Source organism: Parus major, chromosome 14 (genome assembly GCF_001522545.3).
Source record: "Parus major isolate Abel chromosome 14, Parus_major1.1, whole genome shotgun sequence".
NCBI classification, from domain to species: Eukaryota; Metazoa; Chordata; class Aves; order Passeriformes; family Paridae; genus Parus; species Parus major.
The window spans coordinates 12,590,298-12,608,817 of NC_031783.1; the positions used below are offsets into that span (position 1 = coordinate 12,590,298).

The 18,520-nt window shown below is 46.0% G+C and overlaps 1 protein-coding gene across 1 annotated transcript in view; it reads left to right on the forward strand.

Annotated features, from left to right (window-relative positions):
• Nucleotides 1–12,740: 12,740 nt before the first annotated feature.
• The window catches only part of FOXK1 (forkhead box K1), a 56,534-nt gene continuing 50,754 nt past the window's right edge, over nt 12,741–18,520 (forward strand). Inside the window, exon 1 of the mRNA XM_015643197.3 lies at nt 12,741–13,123. Within this exon, the coding sequence (XP_015498683.1) occupies nt 12,741–13,123 (383 nt within the window). The remainder of the gene's footprint in view (nt 13,124–18,520) is intronic.

Genomic DNA, 18,520 nt, shown 5'->3' on the forward strand with positions numbered 1-18,520 from the left:
TACAGAGAAATCAACTGCTTGCCTCCTTTGAAATGCAAAATATTCCTGTGCTGCAACAGGATGGCTAAATTTGCCAGTGGATTTTGAGCATTCATGTGGTTTTTTAATTTACAGAGAGCTTCCTTGTCACGCCTGCTCTCTATTCTGGGGGTCATGTTTGTGTTGTTATTAATAACCAGGTGAAAAACGGGGTGAAATTAGCAGGCAGAGCTGCAGAAATTAGCGGTCTGAGCTGGTTTCCTCCGCCGGGACAAGCTGCAGGAGCCAGCACAGCCCAGGGTTGTTATTCCAGAGCAAAGAGGCTGCAATTTCCATCCTGCAGTGCCATCTATAGCGCAGCGCAGAGCACAGCAAACCACGCTCCAAAAATCACACCACGACCCAAAAAAAAAATAACCCAAAGGAGGCAGCAGGCTGCGGGAGACCTTCGTGAATTAAATCGGCAATTTAGGGGCCATGGTCCGTGTTGTTTTGGACTGGATGGGAGTGGAGGTGTGAGCATCACCTGCCCTCCTGTCTGGCTGGATTATGATTTTTTGTGGGGCTTGCAACACAATTTCATCCCCTTCAAATCAATGCAAAAATGGCCACCTTTCTCCTGGGGACAGCTCAAGCTACACCAAATCAGAGGTGTGAAACAAAAACACATTTTCACTCTGATAAGCAAAGGGAATTTCTCTTTATTTTTGATTTTTAACCAGATGTTGCTTTCATGCTCTGAAACCTCTGAAACAGCTGAATGGATTTTCTTCAGACTCCTTGAACAAAAATTCACCTTTGGGCTGTGAACAAGCTTGAGAAATTGCACTGTGATGGAGATTATTTTTTTTCTTCCCCTCCCCTCTTCCTTTTTTTTTTTTTTTTTTTTTTTTTTTGAAAGTTAAAAGGATCCTAAAATAGAAGCTGAGAATTGGATTAAACATCTCTCTGTTAACTCTTAGCACTGCTCCAAGTCTGCAATTATAATTTCTTAAGGTGCCTGGCTCCCATCCCTCTTACATTTCCAGCTGCCACCTTTTTTGTTAAAATAACTGCTAGAATAATGTTGAGGAGCAGCCCATCTCTGGCTCATTGTGAAGAGGGAGCTTCGCTGAGAAAACTAAGAGAAAGAAACTAAGAAACTGGCCCAATTTCATGTGCCTCCGAAACTGACCTGTGAAACTGGGGAAGGAAAAAGAGATCACAGGAGAAATCCCACTGTGCTCCTCGTGACTTCACCAGCATCCTGTGGCTGGAGGGGCAGAGTGTGGCAGTGCCAAGAGCTCTGGCCTGGGCCAATTGGTACTGAAATATGTATCATGAGACCTGTAATGTTAACAGAGCAGAAAAATCACCCAGTTCACTGCCAGGAATGAATAAACACCTCACAGACTTCTTTCCTGACCTAAATCTGGCTAGAAAGGGATGTGAGAAATAAAGGGGGTATTTATATCTATACCACCTGTAGTTATCTAAGAAACCTTGTAATACTGTGGAAATCTGAGGTTTGTTCCCATCAGTTCTCTGTTTTCCAAGATCAAGCTTCCAACAGAAAGGGTCATAGAACTGTAGAATTATGAAGGTTGAAAAAGACCTTTAGGATCATTAAGTTCAATCATTAATCCAGCACTGCCAGGCTCACCACTGAAGCACATCCCCAAGCCACACATCTGCACATCTTTAAAATATGTCCATGATGCCTTATCCCAAAAACAGCCTCATGGGAAGATTTATTTATAGTCTTGGGAAATGCATATCTACCTTCTGTGTTGTATTGAAATATCTAGGTGTGTTGGATGCTTGAGGAATGGTTTCATTCACAAAGGATGAGTAAAAATCATCATCTCCTGTTGTCACCACTAATTTTCAGTGCCTCTATTTGTGCTGATGAAATGTGTTGCACCAGTAAGGGAGCAGACAATGCCCTGTGTCAGCACAGGAGAAAAGGAGCGCTTTCCTTTGTTTGTGAGTGTTTGTGATGTTTGTGAGTGTCTGAATGAGGGATTTCAGTCACCCAAGAGCACTGGAGATGGAGGGGGAGCCGTTTGTAACCTCTGGAAAGGATTTGGTGGGAGCAGTCCTTCTGTGGAGGAGCTGGACAGACTGAGCAGATGGATGTGTGTCTTGGTTTGAAATGACTGGTGTCTGCTAAGGAAGGCAGGAACCTCCCTTGAAGTGGAAAAATGTAAATCCCAACCCCCAAATTATTATAATCTTGAAATCAAGGGGTTCTCAGGCAAAGATATGGGAATAGGAATAACAGATCTTTACTAGGAAAATTAAAATAAAAATGCTGCTGTACAAAAACACCCCACTGACAGAGTCAGAATAGAACCTGACACCCTGCTGGTCAGGGAGCTGGTAGCAGTTTGATTGAAGTTTGAGGCTGCTGTCCTCCTGGGGTGACAGATGGGGTTCTGTTGGAGCAGTGACCCTGTAGAAGGATCAGTAGTTTTCCTCTGAAGGTCCAGTAGTGGTGTAGATGGGTCTGGTCTTGCTCTGGGAATCCAGTGGAGAAAGGCTGCCTGCAGTGTTCCCAGTCTCAGATTATATCCAGGTAGGAATGACTGGCTCCTCCCCCTGAGATGTTGTAATTTTATCAGTCCTGCAGTGAGACTCAATGGCTCATTAACAGCAGATATCCCCCTGGAGGGAGGGTGGCTCCTGGAAGAGATGAAGAACACTGCCTGTTTTTAACAGATGGTAATGGAATACATACTTTTGGTTACATCTTGCACTGCAACCCAAGGCAATGTGTTAGTCAGTTTGGCCACTGGCTGTTTTAACAGAAAATGATGTGCTAAACCAAGCCCTGGGAAACAAATTGCACTCTCAGTGTGGCTGGAAGGCTGGCCTCTGGCACAGACAGCTGTTCTCAGCAGAGCCACATCCACCTCCTGCAGGACCTGCCATCAGGATCTGCCTTTGGCAATGCTGGGTGGAAGGAGCAAAAAGCCAGACACAAGGACAGCTTCAGCACCTGGGTGCTGTGTTTGCTGGCAAAGTCTGTGTGTGTGTGTTTTTCCAGGGTTTTCTCTAAGGAAAGTGCAGCGTGGTGCTGCCTGCTGGAGGTTTGGCTTGGGGTGGAAGCAAAGAAGACTTGCCCAAGGATGGACTGGAGCCTGCTTGGCTAAAGGTCTTAGGGCAAGCCAAAGTGTTCCTGGAGAGATGAGATACAGATTCTGGGAGCAGCACCTCCTGCTCTCGAGGTAAAGGCAGGAAGGGCTAAACCAGAAACTCCCTTTAGCCTCTTAGCTAACAAAATAAGCAGTAACCCCCAGCTATTTACATCTACAGTAATTCCTCCCAAAGTTCTTGCCAGCCCAGTTCAATTTTCCTTTAATTCCTGCGTGTGTATCTGCAAATAGCCGATTACTCGTGCTAGACCCTGCCAATAAATTGTGTGCTTATTTGTTTCCCTTCCTTCCAGAGTCGGTTTGCATTAAGCACCACTGCAGCGTGTGCAGGGGTTGAGGTAACGCCTCAGTGGCCTCATAAAACAAGTTCTTATTGAGCATGGCCTCTCTTTCTCACAAAATGAGCCCTTGGAAGATGCAAGCAGCTGGAATATGGGTATTTTCATGGCCATAAAAACTTCATTTTACTTTTATTGCTATTGAAAAGCCCTGGATAGGTGCATTTCTCATCCAGCTGATTAATCTGAGGTTAGAGGCCGGCACAGCAACAATTACACAGATATGTACCTCTGTGCATTTGGAAGCAGCGTATCTCAACCTCTTTCCAAAAGAAAATCAAAGGCAAAGTGTTGCCAGCATGGAGACACAAAGAATACCCTCTCTTTTTCATCTGAGACTCCAGCACAGGCTCGCTACGCCCACTTAAGGCTCCTTTCAGCTACCAGCGTGCCTCCGGGTTGCCTAGCAATCCTAACAATATTTTATGAGACCTTATTCCAGAGGCACATTTTGCTAATGCTGAATTTTAGAAGCTCCAGGAGAAGCGCAGAGAAAGCCTGAGACAGTATCACTCCAATTTATTACAGCCAGGATGCAAGGTGGAGGAAAAATAAAATCCTGAATTATCATGCTGGGCATTTAGCAGGAAGGTCTGGCATGGGAGCCAGTGCTGCCAGGGGTGGTCCCTGTGCCATGGGCAGCACAAATGGGCATCTCTGGCTGTGCCCAGGCTCCAACCAGGCACATCCCAAAGGGAATGGAGGCTGGCAGCCAGTGTGCCTGCTGCAGGCTTCTGAGCAAACCTCTAATGGGAGAAATGATGAGGGAAAACAACTTCTGGGTGAGTGGGGCAGAAAGGATTCCGTACAAGCAGCAGTGGTCCTAATCTTGGGTGCCTCTGTAACCAGGGATTGTGCCCCAGGGTGAGTGATGCTGGGAATGAAAGGGGCTGAAGGGACCAGGGGCTCCAGGATGCCTTGGAGAACCCACTGGCATCCACCCAGTTTCCACCCTGAGCTTTACAGAAAGTAAAGGTACAAAAATCCATAAACCTGTTTCAAATCACATTCTCTTGGTTTCTCCCTTTCTAGCCCAAAGTGAACACATAACCCAGCATAATGAGCCCTTGGGGTTACAGTCAATGTTGAAGTCAACATTTCTGAAGGCTACAAAGTTCCTATTTTTATCTTTTAGCTTGGCTAATGCAAACTTTGCCCATAACCTAAACTTTCTGTAAATTACTTTTAATGGTTAGGGGTTTTAAATCCTACCTTGAAAAAGGAAAATAACATCCTTAATCTCATCAAAGGTTACTCCATAATAGTGATCTCCTGTTAACATAAATTGAATTAGATTCAACCATTAAGTTCTCACATGATTATTATCTTGTTGATGAAAAATGTCATCAGTCAAATTCAGCAACAGTTTCATTTCTGTAAAACATGTATCTATAAGAAGAAAATCAATAGACATGTTTTCATGCTTTCCTATTTGTCTCTCTCTCTCTTTTTTATTTTTTCTTTTGAGAGAGGTTTTAATTTTTTTCAATTTCCAGGGTGCACAGGTGGAGTTTTTAAGCAGGTAAACATGACCTCTCCTTCCTGTAAAGCAAGTTCATCAGCATGAGGGAACTGGTGAGTGAAAAGTGCTCCAAACTGGAGTGACACACATCTCATTGATTCTTTTCACTGGCCAAGCTGGAGGATAAGTAAGATTTTTAAAATCCTTTCATTTTTAATAGAGTAGGGTATTATTAGGAATGTGAATAAAACTGTTTATAGCAGATGTTTTTCTAAAGGAGAAAGTGGGTCCTGAAAGTGAGTGCCTGATGGTTGTAAAACCAGGGTTTCCCAGCATTTACACCAAATGTCCTTAACTAATACACCTAATGAATGCAACCAACCAGAAAAGGGGAGCACAGAGTGGGAAAAGTAGAGTTTCACACTTCATCCAGAATTTTACTGGGAACCATCATTAGTGCTGGAACTATAAGCAGAAGTTGGGTTTGCTCAATGCTTTAGAGGTGTCTGCAGAACTGCAGGATATTTTAGGAGAGCCCCTCCTGCAGCATCTGCTCCCTGCTGAGAGGCTCCCGTGATCCCAAAAGATGCTCAGGTCCCACTGAAAGCAATTATGGTTTACAAGTGCCTTTGCTAGTCCCTGCTTCAAGGATAACCCGTGTGCACAGCCAAAGCTAAGAATAGATCACAGCAACTCAACTTTCCTCTGCTAGGATGCTACACAGAGGCTGAAGTCCAGGCTGTTCCCACATGGATCCCTGGACACCTTGGTTGTGTCCATGTCTGGGCACTGGACTCCTCCCCTCTGTCTCTTACTTGAGGAAAAACAGTGCCACATGAGCACCACATCATTATTCCTTCCTTCCAGTCCATCCAAAAGAGTGTTCACAGTGTACATGCATCCCTGGGATGCTCCAGGCAGGGAGCCTTGGACAGAGTGAGAAAGGCTGGATCCAGACATTTTCCTTATTTTCCTGGCGTGGCTTGGTGGGGTTTCTTTAGGTCCCTTTGGAAGGGAAATTTTTGGTATCAAGCAGGTTAATAGGTGATAGCTGATTAAAAGAGAAAGAGAGGCTGTTTATTTTGGTGGGGGGAATTCATTGAAGAAGCACCTGCACGCAGCCATTTCCAAAGGCTGGGATGATGCAGAGTCTGGGCTGCTGGGTCATGGCATAGAGGTGAAGTGGTAAAGAGGCCATTTACACACACAATATGCTGGCTTTGGAACTGATTCCAGGCTGCCCTGACCTTCCCTGTGTGGTTTATGCCTGTGAAAACAGGGGAAGGATGCTGGGATCAGGCATGCCCACTGTGGTTTTGGCAGCACGTTGCACTGGCTGCACCTCACGATAGATACATCATCATAGGTGTGGAACATGATATAGGATTTGGGACAGTAAACATGCACATCCTGTGCCTTTTATAAAAATACAGGGCAAATTTTGTAGCTTTTCTGTCTCCTCTTGCTTCTCAGGCAGGTTGTAAAGCAAGATATTTAAGATTAGCTGCTTCCAACCCTCTAGAAAATGCATGGAGCTTGTTTTCAGCAGTGACAGGCACTATATGCTGCAGTGGCTCATAAAAGTCCAAAGCCATATTCCTTTTGGGCTGAAATGCTTTGTGTTTTGTATCAGATTTTATACTTACTAGTTCAGTTGTTTTCAGCTGTTGAAAAGTATGTGGTGGCTTTTTTTGCCTCTGTTCACATCTTTGGATAGTGACAAAATGAGATCATTCAGAAAGAACTAAAGCAAATAATTCAGACCTGGCTTGTGTTGTGCATTTTACCCAGGTCCAAGTTTCAAGCCAAAATGAAAGTTAAGTTAGCTAAGCAGGTTTAAAGCCCAAAGCACACAGAACAGTGTAAAATGTATGAATTATTTTAACTACAACCCATGAAATGGTATTGCTTTTGTAAAAGTATCTTGACAACAAATTGTCTTGTTCAAGGCCTTCCAAAGTGAGGTGTCATGCATCAGACAGGCACTGGCTTGGATTCTATGAAAATGACAGCATTTCTTCACAGGGAATGAGCAGATCATATAATATCTTAGGGAATGGCAGAGTCTGGGCATCAGATGTTCCTAGGTCCTTACTGTATTTCAGAGAGCGTGCTGTGAAAATATATTCTTGATAAGTGTGATTCAAAAAAAATCTCTCTGAAGCCTAAATAAACTGTGATAGAAACATTTCGAGCATGCTGGAGTTTACAGTAAACAGGATCACAGCTGATTTAAAAATGAAAAAATTTCATTACTATAGAAGGCACAGTCTCTGCAGGCTGTGCTGCTCTTGGGAGGGAGCTAACAGACACAGCATCTCATTTAGCTGTATCTCTGCAGGCACCAGGGCTGCTGCTCAGCACCCAGCACAGGGCACGCAGCACCTCACAGGAGGCAGCCCTGACGAGAAGGGTTTAAACAGTGTCCCCTCGCTATAGGTCACGATGTTTGCCTGCCTTTTTCTCTCTGATCCTGCTCCCTTCAGCTTAGCAACCTATTGGGGTTAGGGGAGAAAATGGAGGGTTTGTATCCTTTGTGTGCTTTCAGGAGTGTGAGTGCTCCCTCCATATTTCTGACTCATTGATGTGGTTTTCTTCAAGCTTCTGAAGAAGAAAGAATTCTTCTATCAGTTGATCACCTCCTCCACAGGCCAACCCTTTCTTATCAGCCCATTTGGATTAAAACCTGGCTCAGAGCCACAGTGAAAGATCTGTAAAGTTGTTCTGACCGAAGGAAGGTATTTATGGGTGTCACAGATGGGATTAGGGTGTGGCTGTCCTCCCCAAACCCTCAATGCCAGCTCACATCCTCAATTCCACTGCCAGCCTTACATGCTCCTCCCAGAGAGCCATGCCACGGATGCTGTTTGGGCAGGCAGGGACATTTATGTGGTTGTCTCAGACCAGGCACAGGGGTCATCACTGAGAGACATAAGGATTGAGTTAAAAGCACAGCTGCTGCAACAGAATTGAAAAAACAGGTAGAAATCCCAAGAGAGGTTGAGTTAGACACCATGCAAGTGTGTGTCAGATACCGTAATGTGCCTGAATATATTTCAAACCAATTAATTTTATTTAACTTCCTGCAGAAGTTGGTTAAGAAAATCCTACCAGATGTGTATAAGCACACCCCTTTTTGTTCCTGTGTCACATCACAGTGATTTCCCTGAGACACAAAGCACAATTAAAACCCACCCAGATGGAGAGAGAAGTGAGGCTGCTCCCGAGCACAGGTGTGCTGGGGAAAGTAGCTCCACAGATCCGGGGCATATTGCTCATCACTTACACTGCTTTAAATCCGTTTGGACAAAAACCACAACAGCATTTAAAACCTACTTGATGGCTGAGGGAAGGGAAAAATTGCTGTGGAGAGATGGGCTGGAATCTGAGGGAACAGTGCCCTCTTCTTTTGTATTTTATCAAAGTGTTTGTGTGATGCAGGTGCTGAAGTCTCTGCTCGCTTGCTAATGATGCACACCTACATCAGAGGAAGCCTTATCGCCATTAACCCCATTAGATTGGCACCGTGCTCAGGAGAAATGCTGGACTGGGCTGGCACAGAGACAGCAGACTCTTTTCCTCAGAGTAATTGCTTTCCTTCACTCTTCTCCTCCTCCTTCCCAGGTCAGGGCTGTGCACATTAGGCTGCCTTTCATTGTGAGCATCAATGTGTTGTCTGGCTGCTGGGTAAATACATCAAGTGGCTCACGCCCAGTGTGCAGCTCTCATCATTCCTTTCTGTCAAAGCTGCTTTTCAATGATGCTTTGGTCTGGGGGTAGAACAGATTTCCTGCAGTGCTGAAGCTGGGCAGATTCCTTGCTGAATTGGAGCTTGATAAATATGTATTGAGTCTCACGCATCAGAACAGTGAGCAACAGCCATATGAAATGCTATAGAAATGCAGCATTTCACTTCTAGCAACTCAGAGTTTTTAAGCAGACGCCATCCAGCAGATAAAAGCAGAAACATGCCCTTTTATCACTGTTTTTGCAAGATTTGTGTTTGCCTAATGCAGTGGTATCTGGGTGACCATAACAACCCATTACATTCATTTGCCCACAACTGATAGCATGAAACAGATTCTTGCTGTATTGAGACAGTCAGCGATGACACACAGCCAAACAAATATTTGACAAAGGACAGTTGGGTTTCACACCACTCTCTGAGTAACCCTTACTCCATCCCAGCTATTTTCTGCTCTCACAGCTGCTTTGTTTGAATGTTTGATTTATCCTCCCAGTTCAAGTTGTCCTGTTGCACAGAGAGGTGAGGCAGGGTAGCATCTCAAAATGGCTCAAGGTGACTCTACAACGTGCCAGGAGGGATTATTTCTGCATGTGCTTGTGCTGGTGTCACACCATGGTAGTGCCTGAGCACATTTCTGGCTGGAGCAGGACAGTTTGGATGACCAGGGATAGCCAAGGTGCCATTCTCACAACCCCATCTCAGGTGGCACAAGAGCTGTGCTGATCTCCCTACAGCTCTTGAAACCTGGCTGGCATCTCCTGGCCACCCAAATATTTTGGTAGGCAATTCAGGGAATTAAGAAGTTTGGCCACATCTGCTGACACATCCATCTAAAACGCCGCCGAGGAAAATGAACAACTATAAAGTCCAGCCATGCAGGACGAGATAAACTTCATCCAAACAATCTTGAGTGCGTTTACATCAGGCATTTACAGCAGGGCAGCCAGCTTGACTTTAAGCAGGATTAGCTGACTGGAGGAGCACAAGGCGTTGCTGTGGCTGAAGGGCCCTCGGTTTGATGCTGTTGCAGGGCAGATTAGAGCTGAGCAGAGCGTTGGAGGCTGCGAGCAGAGCCCTCTGTTAGAAGCTCAGGGAAAGGATGCCGCAGGCAGACGGGCTGCTGAGACACGGTGCTAAGCACAGCCCACCAGGCAGCTCAGAGGAATCCTGTTTCTGTTCACCACTTGATCACATTGTGCATGAAGCTGGGATTTATCTCGGCAGTGGTGCTGGCTTAAGCAGCAAATGCCACTCAGAAGAAATTTCCAAGTAGAAAGGAAAGTACTTGTTAGAAAAAAATCTCATCAATTGGTGTGGCTGGAGTGTCCCAGTGGCTGCAGATGACCATGACACATGTGGGCATGGCCACTGACATCACCAGTTCCACAGCCCTGGAGCAGAAATGCTGCACCAGCTCTGCCTTGAGCAGTTGGGGAGCCTTTGAGCAGGGCAAGGATCTTCACAGGCAGCCTCACGTGTCAGCCCTCGGGTTATTCCCTAACTGGAGCTGCAGAAATCTGTAACCCATCGGATGTGGGAGCAGTAACTCCACTCCAGTGCACAGTCCTGCAGTGACACATCTCTTGGCCCCACATCAGAGGGCCACACAGGGCTTCCCTGTGTTTGGAACCAGGTTGGCTCCTGCCCTGACCCAGCCTGCCCTCAAAGTGTTTTCCCAGGCAGCCCTAGAAACAGTTACTGACAACGTCTGGTAACAGCCTCACCCTATTCCTGGTCCTTTCAGGGTCCTCCTGGTCAAATCTGGGATTCTAGAAAAGCTGTAGACATTAATTAAAATCTCTGGAACTGCTTTCTCTTTCTAATTTTTTTTTTTTTTCTTTTTGGCAGGTCAGGCTGCTCTGATATAAGGTCTCACCCTGCTTGCTGCCATTCACCTGCCTACCAGCCTGGGTCCATTTTTAAGCTCAGGTAACAGCACACTCTTCCAGGGGTGGATGGAGTAAAAGCCTGAGCCAGCTCTTGTCAGGTAGTGTGTGGCCCTGGCTCTACCTGATGGCCACATTTTGTCTTCTGGCCACAAGCATTTGCTGATGCTGAGCAGTTTGGGGCAGGAGAGGAGCTCAGGCAGAGAGCTCAGACCTCAGCTCAGACCACCTCCCTCCTCCCCATGTCCCCTTCATGGATGCTTTTCCCCCCTCTCCTGCAACCTTTTGCAGTGCCCAGCTTGGCTGAGTCTTGCTGCAGAGCTGACACTGGTGTGGGGGAAGTGGGATTGGTGTTTTTTAGACGGTGCTTTTCTCTCTTCCTCTCGGTTGGCATTGAACTGCAGAGGCAAAGAGCACTCACGGAAGATGGTGTCTCGGGTGAGATGTCTAACGCAGGTCCCGACTGCTCAGCAGTCATTAGACATCTCAGGGAAGATGTTCCAGGAAGAGGGATGTTAACCTTGCGGTCCTGGACTGATTCCAGCTCGTTTAATTACAGTTTTCATCGCTGAAATTTGCTCTGCACTTTTGACCAGTTATGGGATTTTTTTTCCCCCATCTCCTTGAAGCTGTTGAACAGCTTTGCTACGAGCTGACACATTCCCCACACAAGCCGAAGCAATACAAAACTATAGCTGCTCCCTCTCCCAAGTTTCTCAAATTCATTTTATTTTCTGACTACTTAACTATTCAGGATTCTGCAAAGTATCACCTGCTCACCTATACAGAAACATTTTATGTTTAATCTGAATATATGTATATATGGATATGTACATATAGTACAGACTATACATGAGCCAAATATATGCTGTTGCAGCACAGAACATGACCTTTATCATTAATATAAATATAGATAGAGATACAATACATAATCATACAGAAATATAAAAAAAGTAATTTGAAGAAATGCTGTAATGCAAGCTAAACAACCTACACAGTCCCTTATAATGAAAATCTGTATGAGTATAAAGCTATATAAAAACACTATATGATTATATGCATTCATATATGAGTCTATATATTTATATATATATATATAACCTCTATAAAAGTGCATTAAGGTGTTTTAAACCTCACACCTTTGTGTATGTGGGATGAATCTCTCCTTCAGCAAGCCTTGGCAAGCAGTCCAGGGTTATTAAGGAAGTGTTTAAGGCCAGGTTGGATGGGGCTACAAGCAACCTGGTCTGGTGGAAAGTGTCCTTACCCATGGCAGGAGTATGGAACCAGATGTTTTAATGTCTCTTCCAAGCCAAAATTCTCTGATTCCATAGAGAGGCAGCAAAAGGCCACCAAACCCAGTTCATGTCAGAGTCCAGACCCCAGCCAGGGGATGTATGTGTCCCTGCCCCACAAAATGCCAGGAGCAGGTTGGTTTGGGCTTGGGGCATCTCTCCAGCACAGGGAGCTGTTGATGAGCTGATTTGGAGAGACTCTTTGTTAGGAACTGCAGTGATAGGACAAGGAGTAATGGGTACAAATTGAAAGAGTGGAAATTTATGTGAAATATTGGGAAGGAACTCTTCCCTGTGAGGGTGGGGAGGCCCTGGCACAGGCTGCCCCTGGATCCCTGGAAGGGTCGGAGGCCAGGCTGGACGGGGCTTGGAGAAATCTGGGACAGTGGAAGGTGTCCCTGCCATGGCAGGGGCAGGAACTGAGCGATCTTTAAAGTCCCTTCCAACCCGAACCATTCTATGATTCCATGGCGATGCAGCAAAAGGCCGCTGAAGCGAGCCCATGTCAGTGACCAGAACCGTGCCGTGGCACGGACCTGCCCCATACCCACAGAAAGCCCAGAGCCGGCCGATGTGCGGCGGGGGCAGCCCGCGGCTCGGGGGGTGTTTGTGGGGGGCACAGAGCGGTTTAACCGCCGGGAGCCGCCGGGCCGGGGCCGCTCCCTCACACCTGCCCGCGCTGCGCTGCCCGCCCTGGCCCGCAGGCGGCGCCGCGCGGCCGCCGTTGCCGCCCCCGCCCAGCGCCCCGCACCGCGGCGGGGCGGCCGCGCCCGGCGGAGCTGCCGGGGGAGGCGGCGGCCGGCGCGGCTCCCGCCCCGCCCCGCGTCCCCGCCATCCCCGCCCCGCCGGCCCCGCCCCGGAGGCCGGCACGCTGGCTCGCTCGCTGCCGGGGAACATGGCCGAAGTCGGGGAGGACAGTAGCGGGGCGCGGGCTCTGCTGGCGCTGCGCTCGGCGCCCTGCAGCCCCGCCGCCGCGCCCCCTCCCGGGCCGCCGCCCCCGGCCGCGCCGCCCGCCGCCTGCACCGGGCCGGTGCTGGCGCGGCTGCAGGGCCGCGAGTTCGAGTTCCTCATGCGGCAGCCGGCCGTCACCATAGGCCGCAACTCCTCGCAGGGCTCCGTGGACGTCAACATGGGGCACTCCAGCTTCATCTCGCGGCGGCACCTGCAGCTCAGCTTCCAGGAGCCGCACTTCTACCTGCGCTGCCTCGGCAAGAACGGCGTCTTCGTGGACGGCGCCTTCCAGCGCCGCGGCGGCCCGGCCCTGCAGCTCCCGCCGCAGTGAGTGCCGGGGGCCGGGGGCGGCGGGGCCGGGCTCGTTCCGCAGGGCAGGAGCGGCCCCAGGGGCGGAGAGGGACCCTCTGTCCCGGGAGGGGACGTGGGGCTGGGCGGAGCGGGGGCTCCTTCCAGGAGGGGACGGTGAGGGGTCCCCAGCCCCACGGAGCAGACGATGAGCTGCCCGTGTCCCATGCAGGGGATGTGTGTCTGCCAGGAGAAGGGCCTGTGGTGATGGTGGGGGGGCCACAGCTGATGGAAGAAATAGGGGTCAAGGGTCTCCCTGCCCACCAGGGGTCTGAGATGATGGTGACGATCTGCCTCTGAAGAAGGTGGGGGGCTTGAGATAGCGATGAGGGATCCCCCTGCTCACAGAGAGCCTTAGGGGACAGTGAAGTTGGTCACAGTGGGTGAGGAACACTCACCTGGTGCAGGGCCTGAGGTGGTGGTGAGGGACATCTGCCTGAGAAAGTCCTCAGCATCAACATGGCATGTCCTCACCTTCCAGCCTTGCTGCGGTCCATGGCTGAGAAAGGGGATGGTGTTCATTGGGACTGGGGCTACTCCTTTTGAGAGAACCATGTCTGGGGAAAAGTGTGAGCCTCTGGCTACAGGATGTCCCCCATGGTCATCATCCTCCGTGCTTGCCTGCAGATAGACTCACGTTCAACTGGTGGCTCTTAAGGGTTTCAAAAAGACACAGAAGAAGGAAGGATTTTCAGTGGGCAGAAACTTGCTACGCCCAAGGTTTGTCTTCCTTGGAAAAGATCTAGCGGAAAAAGTTGGAAACCACTTTGCCAGAATTGCTTACTTAAGGGTTGGCAAGTTAGGTGTTGTTCCTGGTGTCTCTGGAGCAGCAGAAAAGGAGACAGGCCAGGCTGGAGGTGATGCTGCTCACCAGGACAGCAGGTGCCCAAAACATCTTTGCTTCCTTAAGGAAGGGGAGAGGAGTGCAGAAGGGTTTACTGTGCTACCAGGTGCTCTGTTAAATTCTCTTGCAGAAGGAGGAAGGAGGCTGATGTTAACCTATTTCTTCCTCTGAAAACATTGTTTATAGTTGCTGAGTACTGTCCATTGACTGCAGTGCTTCACCCCAGGGCAGCAGAATGATATTGGTGGGTGATGTAATTCCTGGGTGCATCTCCTCAGGTTGTTCCAGACTGACTGTGCCTAATGCCATCTCTGAGTGTGCTGTAAAGGCAGGAGGTTGGGGGGTTGTTGTTTGTATAAAACATCTGTTTTCATCTGTCACGTTTTGGCTTTGGTACTGTTTACCTCCAGCACCAGGGTCCTGGAGTTATCCCTCTCTCACCAGCCTGTTGCTCAGGGGAGGGTTTTTTAATTACTCATTTCCTCTGCAGGCTGCTTCATTTTGTACTTAGTAATTTCGTTATAGCTCCCTAGCTGCGCTCTCTCTTAGGCATTTTGGTTTCTAACGTGTTCATTTTCTAAAAGAGATGTCCTTTAGTGTCTGGTTAATTAATCTGGCTTTGTAAAACAAGACCACCTAAAGCCCTGGGCACTTCTGTTGTCATTCCCTCTGGCTCTGGTGTCTGTGCAAGCTCTCTCCTCCCTGTCATTCTGTTTCTTCACTTGGTTAATCATAAGCATTGTGACAGAAAACTATGTCAAACAGCACCTTCATTGCTTATTTCTCTCCCCTTTGCTCCTTGGAGCGGGAATGGCAACTTTCCTTCTGCATTTCTTTAAAGGGAGGAGTTTAATGTACACTTATGAACTCTACACAATAAGGCATCCTCGTAGTTTGGCTGCTGTTTGAGCTACATAAATAAACTTGGTGCTCCTCCCTTTCTGACTTCCAGAGTAGGAAAATGTTTTGCATCAATCTAAAGGAATTTGCCCCCTTGCTTCTGTCAGGTAAACAACTCCTTGCTGGCCAGTCAAGGGTTTGTAACCCAGACCAGGAAAAAGAAAATCTTGTTGAAGCTTGGTGTACACAGTCTTGATTGAGGCTTGAAACTGTCTGCTGTTATCTCTTTATCTCCACTCTTGAAAAATCAGACAATTGTCTCCCAGTCACCCTCTACACACACACACACACACACACAAATCTCTCCCCAGTAAACATAAAGTGCCATTTCTTTCCTGTAGAGAAGCCTGTGTGCTTACTGCCAGCTAATGTTGTCAGAAGGAGGACAAAGTGAGGACAGGTTGTAGTACACATACACAATGTTTTCTGCATATTATGGTAACACTCCTGCTGTGTTTGGTAAAGCCACACCTTTTCCGTGTACCAGCAGAATGTACAGTTTATGTTAAGTTTCAGGAATTAGTGATCCTTCCATGCAGTGTTTTTAGAGGGAGGTCCTTGTGATGTGGGGAGCTCTTGCTGGTAATATTCTAAAACCAGTTGTTTGAGTGGTTGTCCTCCCTTTTCCCTCCACACCTGTAAAGGATGGCAGAAATGGGCAAAGTGCTGTTTTCTTTGGACCTCTGCAGTCACTGCTGCTTTTACATTACAAGCAAATACATTACAAAAGGAAATGCTTGTGCATCATGAGATCATGAATGGAGCAGAGGGTTCCAGGAAAAAGTGTCTTTCAGTTGTAGTTCATACTATTCGTTAAAAAATAGATGATGAGCTCATAAATTCTGTTTCCTGAGGTTCCTTCTCACTTCACTGTTTCTGTATAGAACTTCTCTTTGCTAAGTTTAGAAGTAATTCCTGAAATGTACAGAGGATCTTGTCAGGAGGGATGGGAGAAAAGAGGGGGAGTTTGAGACCTCTCTTGAAGGCTGTACTTACCTCCTGTCTCAACAGCCCTACTCAAAATCAAGGGCTTTTGAAAAGCTTTGTATCACTTCCTCCATCAACGTGGTGTGTGTGGATTCTGTGCTGTAACCAGGATTTTACTGCTGGGCAGGAGTATCATATTCCACAGCTGTGTTGTTATGGGAGGTTGTATTTCACAGATGTGATGACATAACTATACAGTATAATTAAACAGTAATAACCAACAAAGAGGACATTTCCTAGAGGTTAATGACAGTTAGGAACAAAGTGGGTGGAAGAGTGGAGGACCTATGGTACAGCTGAAGATCCTTAATCAGTTTAATTAATAAGTGCTACACTACAGCAGACATTACAAATATAAATCAAGATGAAATGATGGAAGTACTTACATCAAAAATAAGTGCTTCAAATCAAATTAAGGATTTGCTAGAAACTGTTTTTATAGCTTGTGGTGTTTTTTTAGCTGTGCTGGTAGAAGCTGGAAATCTGTAGATAAATATCTGGGTATTTTTCTATACGAGAGAGAGGAAGTCAAAACTACCAGGAGAATACGCACGAGATTTTAAAAACTCTTGATACCAGCAAAAGTGGAAGAGCAGGAACCATTAACTGGAGTATTTTTTCCTCTTGAAGACAGTAATTTCTTCAAATTTATGGTGTAATCAGATGTTTACAGGATCACCTTAATGATGAATTATTAACTTTTTCTTTATTGTCTTCAAAATTGACTCGGTTTTAAAAATAATTTGCAATAGCAAGTTATGCACCTCCAGTAACTAAAATAAGCATTTGTTTAGTTATTTATTTATTATGTTCCCCAGAACAGAAGGAACTGTAACAGTTGAAAGTTAAACTTGCTAACCTGAATTTTAAGTAGCTGTGAGTCAGGTCTTCAGATGCTCCTAAACACAAAAGTTCTATTGACTAAACCTGCAAATGTTGCTTGAGCATAGCCTGATAATAGCACTTGAGCTTTTTGAACTGTAAGCTCAATAGATTGGAAAATGATGCTTGTCTGGGAATGTTTCATGGGATATTTGCTTATTGCTTCTGTGACCATTTAGAATTTTTGCAGTAGCATAATTAATGGAGCCTGAAGTTGGTGTTTTTCAGTGTAAATGGGTTCTTTCAGTATGAGGTTTCTAAGCATAAAAACAAGTTTTTAAACCTGTAGTTCTTTTAGCATTTAGGAAATAAATGGAGGAGCTTTTTTAGCTTGAGAATAAATACAAGGGAAGTGAATATATGGATGCATGAAATCAAATTAAAACATAGAGTTAAAATAAAAAAAAAATGTATATAAGCACCTTTATAAATTGAAAACTTAGCATGCATGTCAAGTTTTATTAAGAGCATGCTGCTTTATTTATAATGGAATTTTTCTAGGTACTCAATAAACTTGACAAAAATAAATAGTCCAATACTCTGACCACACACCAAGGTGCTGATCCTGCAGAATTTTACACGTGCATTAATCTTTCCATATTGTGAGTACACAAGTTCCCTTTGGTGTTTGGGTAGTGGGGGGTGTCTCAGCAACTGGGATTTAGCAATCAGAAAATGCAGAATTAGATCCAGTTTCTAAGGGATGTGGCTATACAGTCTGATAGCCAGAAACTCCAGGTACTAATTCAAGTTTAAAAAAAAATGCTATCTTCTAGAAAAACAGAGATGTGCACAATGCACTGCAGTGTTTTGGTGACCTCACCAAGCAGTCAAGCTCCATTCTCGTGGTTGGAGTGATGCCATCACGGTGGGTACGAGGGAGGGTGTCCTTACATCTGGGGGCAGCTGCACACCCTGTGTACACAAACTAAGGAAATGCTTTGACCACATAACCACGACTGCAGAACTAGTTGTTTCTGAAATGCTGCATATGTATGTTGTCTCTAGTAACTCCTCAGGTAGTTTTGCTTCTTAAATATTGCATTATCTGCATTTGCAACTATTTTTTTTTTGTTGTTGTTCTTTGTTTGAAATACGTTGTTTGCTGTGCTACAGCTTGTGGATGGTGATTTTTATTCCTGCTAGAAACCCTTTAAAGATTTGCTTTCTTAGTGCTTCATCTTGTATTTTTCATGCTCTTACTTAATTTCAAAGGCTGTCTGAGAACAGGTTTTTTTGTTGCACAGCAAGATGTGATAAAGGATTACCTGATTTTAATTATGGAATTTATGTCAAGTAGTAATTTTTGGCTAAGCAGCTCAATTTGTCATGAGTTATATTAAACATTTAAGGAAAAGTTTCTCTCATGTGAAACTGCTGCTCAATTTGTTGATTCAAAAATAGCTGTGCTGTAAGCCAGGTTGTGAATATAAACTAAGGTTATGCAAAACTCAGTATATGTCCTTATGGATCCTTTTAAACCAAGCTTGGTTCAGCTTAGCTGATGTGTTGATTGTGAAAAGATTAATCTAATGAGAACATGCCACACTTGTCTTGTAGAGTTTTGTGTCTCAGCTATAAAGTCATAAATGTGGATTCAAGTTGTGCTGGTGTAACTTCTTTGTGCTAGCAAACTCTTAATCTTGGCACGTATCCTTAGGTGACTGTGGATTCCTTCCTGTGGGTACTCTCATGTTTTCATATAAATCTAGAGGATGAATGAATGTGAAAGTTTTTGCTTTTCTGAAAATGGGGAATAAAAA